Raw genomic sequence first — 10,426 nt, 5'->3', positions numbered from 1 at the left:
CAGGACTTGTGACTTTGTCCCCAATGAAACTACAGGTTTTCATATCAAATCACATAGCTGCAGATGGCTCAAAATACAGCTGACACCACGACTATAAAACCGCTGTAGCTATTAGCTCTTGTTACTTAGTATAGTGATAAAGGTACATCCCTACATGGTGTTTGTTTCTTTCAGTATACACCTATTTTACGAGTACTTTTAAAGTGATTGTCTTACAAGTATTTTTTGTTTTTGTTTTTAAAATTGTGGTAAAACATACTTAACATAAAATTTACCATCTCAACCATTTTTAGGGGCACAGCTCAGTGGTATTAAGTGCACTCACTCTATTGTGCAGCCATCCCCACCATCCATCTCCAGAACTTTCCATCTTCCCAAACTGACACTCTGTCGCCATTAAACACTCACTCCCCTCCCCTCCCCCAGCCCCTGGCACCACCATCTACTTCCTGTCTCTATGAATCTGACTCCTCTGGGGGCCTCACATAAGGGGAATCACACAGTGTTTGTCTTCTTGTGACTGGCTTATTTCCCTATCATGTCCTCCAGGCTCATCTATGTGGTAGCAGATGTCAGAATTTCCTTCCTTTTTAAGGCTGAACAATACATAGTCCATCGACTCGATATACCACATTTTGCTTTTCATTCACCCAATAATATATTTTAATAAATGCATTTCAACATAGCCTTGTAACCTCCTTGTATTTTGTTTTATTCATCTATCTACAAGTGGTCTTTTGAGAAAAGGCTCCTCTATTCTCCAGGTTGACAAAAGGGCCCAAAGGCATTCATAATTTCATAGGCCCCTTCCTCCATTAAAAAATAAATAAAAATTACATTTACAACTGCATTGTTATAAAGACGAATATCATCCCGGCTGGATTCTACTCATTTTTCTTTTTCTGATTTTAAAAGATATGAAACATTTTCGTGGGCTCCTGAAAGTATAACGGGCGCTGGGTACTGTCTTAACTATGCCCCATGGATATGTCCACTCTGGGTCCAGGACCCCCAAAAGGTTAGGACCCCTCTGAATTCTAAAACGTCGTGTTTGCAGCTTCAAGATATGCCATCTTGCTGCCCCTCTTCCAACCGCATGGGTTTCCCCAACTCTCCCTGGGTAGCGACGATTCCTCTTCCTCCCAATTTCAGTTGTTTCCCCCATTATCCCAGCCTTGCTCTAGTTCCTGAACAGCACTGATTACTAATGGAGATGATCTAATTTTAAATTGGTTCCTTTCTCACTAGACTGTGCCCCCCGACTCTCCCCTCCCCCAAGGGCAGAGCTTTGAACCTCCTGTCCCGTTGTGGTCCCCAGAGCGCGCACGGGAGGTGCCCACACTTGCTGCCTGCGGAGCGGAGGAGTGTGGCGCTGGGGGCGTCTCGGGGACTTTCCCGGTTCCGCTGGGAAAGCGTGACCTCACCTTCCTTCTCTCCTCCCCGCCAGGCCGCGGAAGAGGCAGGCAGAGGCCCCGGGGGCGGGTCCGCTCGCGCGCCTTCCGCGCTCGGTGCTCTGCGGGCACCGCCGCTAGGCCATCTGGCCACAAACCCCCGACCCGAGGACGCGAGAGATTCGGGGGGCCAACCTCGGAGTCCAGGTAACTGTGGAAGCGTCCAGGGCCGGCTGAGGAGGGGCGCGGGGTGTGGCCGGGGCGCCTGCAGGTAGCCGGGCGCCCGCGACTCCTCGCCAGGGTTCCAGGCCAGTTGCCTCCGCCGCCACAGCTTGTGGCGTCCGTGCGCCGCGTTTTCGGTGCCCCTCTCAGGGCTCCAGCTCCTCTCCCCGGTGACCCAGGTCTTCCCAACACCCCACCTCCGTTACCTCCCATACCTCGCATTGCTTTCCTGCACCCCAAATTCCGCTTCAATATTCCGTATTCCCCATCTCCCAGATCTCCCCTAATCTTCCCAATTTCTCCTCAGCCCCGCGCCCCGCATTTCTCCCTCATGTTTCTGATTCCTTCCCAAATCTGGGAGCTTTCTCTGCCCCAGGAACGCCGCCCCGCTGCCCCCGCTGCCCCTCAACCCCTTCCGGCCCGGAATTCCCACCTTTCCCAGAGGCTCCTGGGAACCTCTCCCAAGGTAGGAGCGCATTTTCCTCAGTCTGTCCAGGATCGGCTGAGATCCGGGGCCTCCGGGAATCTCCAGTGCCCCACCCCCATCCCTTTCCGTGGAGTATGGGGTTGGCACCAGGACCTGCCCAGTACTGGCACTGGCATCACTCAGAGCCCTGGTGGTTCCAGGCGATCAGCAGGGTACACCCTTCCCCCCTCTGCCCATTTCTACCCTCTCCCTGTGGTTAAGGCAAGGGCTTAGGGGAGGGGGCATCACAGTGTCCAAGGGCAGGCTGGAGGTGTGGGGTGTGGGTGCAGCAGGCTACCGAAACTGCCTGAGCCTCTGTTTCCTTCTCTGCTTAAGGGGCATTCATTCATTCTTCAACAAATGTTTATAGAGCAACTGCTGTATGCCAGGAGACCCTGTTCAGTATGCTGGGCATACAGTAGGGACCATGCCTTCAATGGAGCCCCCTTTCAAGACAATAAGCAAAACTTGTGAACGGTTACAGCAGTGTGTGCAAAATGCAGGGGGCAGGTATCCAGTACCTTCCCCACTGGCTTGGAGGGAAGATTCCTTAGATCCAGGCTTGGGAGGAGGCCTACACATAGTAGGTGCTCAATAAATACTTGTTGAATAAATGCCCCTTCAGTTTCCTATACATTTTTCAGAGGCAGTCTGGCTATGTTTGCTTTCCAGGTCTTGTTGTAACATTTCTTTTTTTTTTTTAATTAGTTTATTGGGGTGACAATGGTTAGTAAAGTTACATGAGTTTCAGGTGTAAAATTCCGTAATACATCATCTATATATCACATTGTGTATTCACCACCCAGAGTCACTTCTTCCATCATATATTTGACCCTGTTTACCCTCATCTACCACCCCCCACCCCCCTTACCCTCTGGTAACCACTTGTCTGCGTCTATGAGTTTTTGTTTCTTTCTTTGTTTTGTTCCTTTGTTTTCAGTTTTATATCCCATATACCAGTGAAATCATATGGTTCTCGACTTTTTCTGACTTATTTCGCTTAGCATAATAATCTCAAGACCACCCGTGTTGTCGCAAATGGCACTGTTTCATCTTTTCTTACAGCAGAATACTATTCCAAGTAACATTTCTTTATTAGCCAAAAGGAGTGAATTGCGCTCTCCTATGTATCAGTCCTGGTGAGAGCATATTAGCCTTATTGTCTTGCTGGGGAGAGAGGATTCAAGCAGAAAACATTCTTTGAGGTCTTACTGTGTGCCAGGTGCTGTTCTGTCCAATCATTGATGTAGTCAGTCAATAAGTATTTATTAAGTACCTACTGTGGACCAGTCACCAGAGATACAGCTGTGAACAACAGACGAAAATCCCTGATTTAGTGGTGCTTACTCCAGTAGGAAATAATGCATATTCAACCAAATAAGCAAATAAAATTGATAGTGTCAGGTGGCAAGAATTTCAAAGGAGAAAAGAAAAAGCAGGGAGTGTAGGGGAATAGAGTTCAGTGTTAAGCAGGGTAGCCAAGGTCTGACCTTGATGAGGAGGTGACATTTGAGCTGAGAGCCGAAGGAGGTGAAGGAGCCAGCTGTTTGCATATCTGGGGGTGTTTTAGGCTGAGGGAACAGCTGGTGCAAAGGCACTGAGGCAGGATCCAGCACAGAGTGTGTATCTAGGAAAGTGGTGTTTAAGGAACTGTGGCTGGATCAGAGGGAATGAGGGGGAAAATGGCAGGAGGTGAGGGCAGGGAGGTGATGGGAGCACAGGGAAGACTTGGTCAAAGGAATCATGCCTAAAACAACCCTTCATTATTCCCTCCCCACCCCAAACCAGCTCCTCCCACATCGTCCCAGTCTCAGGCATTCATGCCAAAAGCCCAAGTGTCCTCCTTGCCTTCTCCTGCTCCCTTTGTCTCCAAATTATCCACAAACCCAACCATTTCCATCGTTTGAGATCACCACCTGGTCCAGCCCCCATCATTGCCTGAACCAGGGTCACCTCCACCTTGGTCCCCAGCACCCGTGCTCCAGTCCTTGCCCTCAACAGTCTATACTCCCTGCAGTAGTCTCTGGCCTGTGAGCCCGAGTCAGGTCCCGCCCCTCGGTAGAAACCCGAATCCTCCCTACAACTCACAAAGCCCTGCACAACCTGCTCAGTCACCTCCCTGCCCTCCCCTCTTCCCTCTCTCCCAGTCGCTCACTCTGCTTCAGCCACAAGGTAGCTCCTTTCTGTTCCTCCAGCACACCAGGCACGGTCCGGCCTCAGGGCCTTTGCACAGGCTGTTTCCTCTGAATTCTGTATAATATATTACATATCATATATATGTCATACCCTCTACACTGTCAGCTCCAAGAGGGAAGAATCTATTAGTGTTTTTCTTCTTTTTGTCCTGATATGTTCAATGGTGCCCATTACATGACAGAGCTGAAAAATTACTTCTTGAATGAATACTATGTATAAATCCTTTCCTTTTCCTCACACACTTCATGTATTTATTATGTAACAAGGTTTAGAGGTTTTCCTCCATGTATGGCACACTGGCCCACTTTTGTTTTTAAGCTCACAAGGTCTCTTAAAAGTATTTGAGTTGATCGCCAACTTGGCAAAACACAGCAACTTCCTGAAAATCTGTATTTCTGGCTTCTATTCAAATATTAGCAAATATGGTTCCACTGAGCCGGCTTTGTCTCACAGCAACACCCACAAGTCAAGACCACTGCATTCAGATAGGTCCAAGGTGATTTTGTTTTTGAGGCCCCACTCACTTGGGGTAAAAGCTCAAGTCCCCCCGAGGCCCACACGGCCCTGCACTACCTGTCCCCTTCCTCTCACTGCCCTTCTCTCTTCCCTCTCTCCCCCTCATTTGCTCTGCTCCACCCACAGGGGCCTCTCGCTTTTCCTCCAACACACCTGGCCCCAGGACCTTTGCATGGGCTGTTCCCTCTGCCTGGAACTCTCTTCCCTCAGATGACCCCATGGGTCACTCTCTCCCCGTTGTTATGTCTTGTTGCAATCTCTCTTCTCATTGAGGCCTTCCTCAACCATGCACGGTGTTTAAAACTGCAAACACTCACCCCCAATTCTGAGTGTTTCTGACCCTTCTTCTCCCCGTTACGTTTCTCCGTGGCATTCATCACCAGCTGACATACTGAGAGTTTCACTCATTTATTTGTTGTTATCTGTGCCCTGCACTAGGAAGTCACCTCCATCGTTTGGGTGTCCGCCCTCCCTTGATCAGCATTTCATCATGTCATGCTGCTTCCATTTTTGAAACAGCCAGACAGCCACTGACCTCCTTACATCCTTCCGCACACGCCCCCTGCCCCCCCCGCGCCACGTGTTCCCACTCCCGTCGTCTGCTCAGTCACACCCCCTTGCTAACACCAGCCCCCCCCAATGCTCTCTCTGCCCTGTGTCTGACTTTCCTGGAATCACCGACCTTGGACATGGAGCCCCAGGGGACCACATGACCTCTGCTCAAAATGAAATTGTTAAAAATCCTGAATCATTTATACAATGAAGTCTGTGATTTATCAGCAAAGGGGAGTGGATCAGCGACTCAGCTCTTGGTCTAGACCGGGGTCCCTCAACCTCAGCACCAGCAACATTTGGGGCGGGATCATCGTCTGTGGGGGGCTCTGTGGCGTGCGTGTTGAGCAGCATCCCTGGCCCCACCCACTCAATGCCAGGGGCACCTTTCCCTGCAGTTACGACAACCAAAAATGTCCCCAGATATTACCCAGTGTTCCCTGGGGGGACAGAGTTGTTTCCAGTTGAGAAGCACTGCTCTAGGCTATAAGGTCTCACCACGGGTGGATACTAGAATGGAACAGCCAGTGTGTTTCATAACCTAATATCACGAGTGACACCCCATCACTTCTGCTATATTCTGTCACTCACTGAGGTCAACTCTGCCACAACGTTGGAAGAACTCCCCGAGGCTGTGAATGCCAGGGTGTGGGGGTCATTGGGTCATCTAGGAGGCTCACTACTTCCCTTTCAAACATGTATTGAGCACCTACTGACTTCCAGTCAATGGACTCAGAACTTTCCATACCTGAACACAACTCAGTCCCCTGAAACAATCCCAAAAGTGGGCTTATTATTATCCTAAAAGGCAGTATAGTCTTGTGGTGAGGCACACAACCTTTGGCGCCAGACTGCTTGGGTTCAAATCCCAAATCAGTCACTCATTGGCTGTGTGACTTTGGGCAAAAGTAACTTCACCTTTCTGATTCACTTTCTTTGTCTGCAAACAAGTGTTGGCTGCTGTCCTTGTACAGAGGAGGAAAGAGGTCAAGGGAGGTGACACATCTTGCCCAAGATCCCTCTTATATGATACGTCATGGTGACCTTAGAAGGCAGGCAGGTGGGGGTGTCTGGGATGCCTCCCAGGGCTGCCCACTTTCCGGTGGTAACTGTGTGTTCCTGCTTTCTGCAGGTCTGCTCCGGTAGTCCCCATGAGACCCGGTACAGTGAGTCGGTAGGGGACACCGCGTGTGCAGGAAGGCAGCTGGTGTGGAACATGCCTCCACCAGCCAGCGCTTGTCCCACCTCCATCGGAGGCCACACCCACCCGTGCCCATGGCCTGCATGGACCCGTCTCTCTCCAGCGCCTTTGACATTCTAGGTGCGGCCGGCCAGGACAAGCTCCTGTATCTTAAGCACAAGCTGAAGACCCTGCGCCTGGGCTGCCAGGGCGCAGACCTCCTACATGTCATGGTGCTTCTGACGCTGGGCCAGGAGACCGAGGCCAGGATCTCCCTGGAGGCCCTGAAGGCAGATGCAGTGGCCCGGCTTGTGGCCCGCCAGTGGGCCGGCATGGACAGCAGTGCCAGTGCCCCGGAGGAGACCCCAGATGTGTCCTGGACTGTTGCCCGGGTGTACCACCTGCTTGCTGAGGAGAAGCTGTGCCCCGCCCCAATGCGGGACGTAGCCTACCGGGCAGCCCTCCAGGCTTTCAGCTCGAGGGAGGACCCCCAGCTTGGGGAGCTCCAAGAGGAGGCCCGGGACCGGTGCGGGTGGGACATCGTTGGCGACCCAGGGGCCTTCCAGCCCCTCCACTCTAATCTGGGCTGCCTCCCGCCCTCCTCTGGGACCCACAGCCTTCCTCAGCCTATTGAGGCCCCCTTGGGCTGGAGCAGAGGCTGCTCCCTGAGATCCACCGGCAGCCCAGCTTCCCTGGCCAGCAACTTGGAAATTAGCCAGTCGCCCACCATGGCCCTCCTCAGCCTGCAACGCAGCTCCCATGGGCCCAGCAGGCTGTGTGATGAGCCCCCGGCCAGCCCAGTGCCTGAGCCTGTCCCCACGGGCGGCCAGGAGCCCGAGGAGATGAGCTGGCCCCCATCGGGGGAGATGGCTGACACCCCAGTGCCACCAAACAGCCCAGGCCCCAGGCTTCCAGAGGTGGCCCTAGATGCAAGCCCTGCTGGCCTGTCAGAAGCTCCAGACACCAGCACCCACTACCCAGTGGAATGCACAGAAGTGTCACCAGCCCCCAAATCTCTACCCTCGCCTTCCAGAAGTCCCTGCCCTGTCAAGGAGCAGATGCCACTACAACGTCCCATAGAAGACATCACTTCCTCGACAGCCCAGCCATGCCCACCGACTCCCTCAGACCCGAAGACGTCCCCTTCCAGTCCTTCTCCACCGCCTCCGTCTTCGGCTCCCCCAGCCTCCTCGAGCCCGTGTCCCCCTCCTCCCATGTCAGACTCATCGGAGCAGAACTTCTATAACTTTGTGGTGCTGCACGCTAAGGAGGACGAGCACATTGCCCTGCGTGTCCGGAAGAAGCTCCAAGCCCTGGGAGTGCCCGACGGGGCCACCTTCTGCGAGGATTTCCAGGTGCCCGGGCGCGGCGAGCTGCGCTGCCTGCAAGACGCCATAGATCACTCGGCCTTCACCATCCTGCTGCTCACGGCCAACTTTGACTGTCGCCTGAGCCTGCACCAAGTGAACCAGTCACTCATGCACAGCCTCACGCAGCACGGGCGGCAGGACTGCGTGGTCCCTTTCCTGCCCCTGGAGAGTTCGCGGGCTCAGCTCAGCCCCGACGCGTCCAGCCTGCTCAGCAGCCTGGTGTGGCTGGACGAGCACTCCCCGATCTTCTCAAGGAAGGTGGCCAACACTTTCAAGCCCCGGATGCTGCGGGCCTACAAGGCCAACTGGAGGAAGGAACAGGATGCTCGGGCCCTTCGGGACCAGCGCCAACAGCTGGAGGCTGAGCGGCAGCAGGCAGCCACGTGGAGTGCCGCGTACTCAGCCTACGTCCAGAGCTGCTTGTCCTGGCAGGAGCAGATGGAGAACCTCCAGACAGCTTTCAGGAGCCACGTGACACTTGGGGCTCAGGTGCCTTATGGGAGCCAAGGGCCCCCGAGTGCCCAGCCACCCTTTCCTACCTGGCCTGGCCATCAGCCACCGCACCTGCCTCCATGGCTGGCTGGCAGCCACCCACTGGCCTTCCCGCAGCCATCGGCCTTCCCGCAGCCATCGGCCTTCCCGCAGCCAGTCTCACCTGTGACCCCTCAGAGCCCTGGGCTGCAGCCCCTCATTATCCACCATGCACAAATGGTGCAGCTGGGGCTCAACAACCATATGTGGAACCAGAGAGGGACCCAGGCGCCCGAGGACAAGACACAGGAAGCAGAATGACCAAACGATGCAGCCTAATGACCTTGACCCCCTTTGGTCTGGGCCTTGGAGAGCCCCCATCTCCAAGGGAAGCAGTAGAACATGGGGTCACCTGTTATTTTCAGGGCATGGCTGGGGACACCTTCATGTCTTAGAAAATCATGCAAAATGGGCCCCGACGACTGTCCAGTCCTCTGGAGGCCAGAATTGGACGTGGTGTTTACAATCTCTCTCTCTCTCCCTGGATGGTGGTGGTAGGGAATGGGCTGGGGGATATTAGTATGGTATTTTAATTATAATAAATATTTATTGAATGCTTCTCTAATGCCGTTCTCCTCTCGGAGACCTCTGCTTAGCAATTTGTTAAGATAAAAATGTGGCTGCTATTCCCAAAAAGGGGAACTGGAAGGGACAAGCTCTCTTCTGCCCTTGAATAGCATGAACCAGAAGTTGTACTCATTCATTGGCCAGGACAGAGTCACATAGCTCCTCTCCAGCCGCAAGGGAAACTGGGAAATGTAGTCTTCCAATGGCCATGTGCTTTGCTAAGAGTGGTTCTGATACTAGAGGAAATGGAGAGAAAACACACGGAGGGTGGGGTGGTGGTGGGGGGGTGGTGAGTGGGGCAGGTCTGCCTTGATGCCCCCACCAAGGCTGGGCTCAGATCCCACTATGCGATTTGGGGCAAGTGTCTTCGCCCCTCTGAGCCTCTGCTTTCTCATCTGAGCAGTGGGTTTATGATTCCAATGTTTCAAGGTCATCAGCAGATCTTACAGGATAACACTGAAACACCAGGGGCAGTGTAAGGGCTCATTAACTGAGTATGCCCAGCAGGGAGGGGATTCATCTTTTTTTTGAGAAGAATAGAATTAATGTTTGTTGAGCACTCACCACTTATCAATTCTGGAGGCTTTAAATATCTAAACATATTTTAATCTCCCAAAATGTGTCCCCCCTCCAGGTAGAAGCTTCAATGGTTGGACCCATTGTATAGATGGGGAAAACTGAGGCCCAAAGAGGTGACTTCTGGTCCTGAAAGTCACAGGGATCGGAAGTGGGAGATTACAATTGAAGAAGCCAAACTTCCAAGGGAGGAAATGACAGAAGGCCCAAAAAGGGTGAATTTGGGCAGGCCAAGCCAAATAGCTGTAGCCCCCCTCCAACTAACAGCCAGACTTGAACACTGACTTTGCATGCCCTTTCCTCCAGTGCCTACTGCCCAAAGGGCGGGCCTGGTATGAGTCACCCAGGCTATCACTCACCACTTGCTATTTTAGTGGCTGACTCAGATTTTGTCAAGGCTCTGCTCCCAGCCTCTCAGTTACAATGAAGTGAAACCTGGGGAGGAAAGCCTGAGATGAGGTTCCAGCCATGCTGAAGTGAAGCCTGAGATTAGATTCCGGGATGGGGTGGGTAGGGTAGCGTCCTAACCCAGAGGGTTTCGGCGACAAGAGCCAGCTGCAAATAACTGGACGGTGGTAGTAAACAGGCCATTTGCTCATCTGACCAACATTTATTGAATCCTTGCAGTGTGCTAGGATTTTCCCAGGCACTGGGGTACAGTAGGGATTGTTGTGATTGTCCCTTACTTTCTTTGCAGTTGGAGGTGAGGAGAGGGAGCAGTGAATGAGTCATCAAATGAGGAAGCAAGATAATTTCAGAAAGTGAAGAGACTGAAAGAAATCAACAGGGTGAGGTGATGGGAGTGTCTCAGGAGGGAGAACTTTGGCCCAGGTGCCAAGGAGGGCCTCTCTGAGGAGGT

At 52.8% G+C, this 10,426-nt stretch overlaps 1 protein-coding gene across 1 annotated transcript; it reads left to right on the top strand.

Annotated features, from left to right (window-relative positions):
* The first annotated feature begins 1,235 nt into the window (after positions 1 to 1,235).
* TICAM1 (TIR domain containing adaptor molecule 1) lies at positions 1,236 to 8,989 on the top strand. The gene is made up of 2 exons (XM_019744289.3): positions 1,236 to 1,598; positions 6,476 to 8,989. Exon 2 carries the CDS (start codon positions 6,619 to 6,621, stop codon positions 8,683 to 8,685), a length of 2,067 nt encoding a protein of 688 aa, XP_019599848.2. The 5' UTR covers positions 1,236 to 1,598; positions 6,476 to 6,618; the 3' UTR covers positions 8,686 to 8,989.
* Positions 8,990 to 10,426: the final 1,437 nt, after the last annotated feature.

This window comes from Rhinolophus sinicus, chromosome 15 (genome assembly GCF_057876585.1).
Source record: "Rhinolophus sinicus isolate RSI-liver-muscle chromosome 15, RSI-T2T, whole genome shotgun sequence".
Classification (NCBI taxonomy): Eukaryota; Metazoa; Chordata; class Mammalia; order Chiroptera; family Rhinolophidae; genus Rhinolophus; species Rhinolophus sinicus.
Note: the sequence above shows the minus strand (reverse complement) of the source record. Positions and strands in the feature narration are given on the sequence as shown.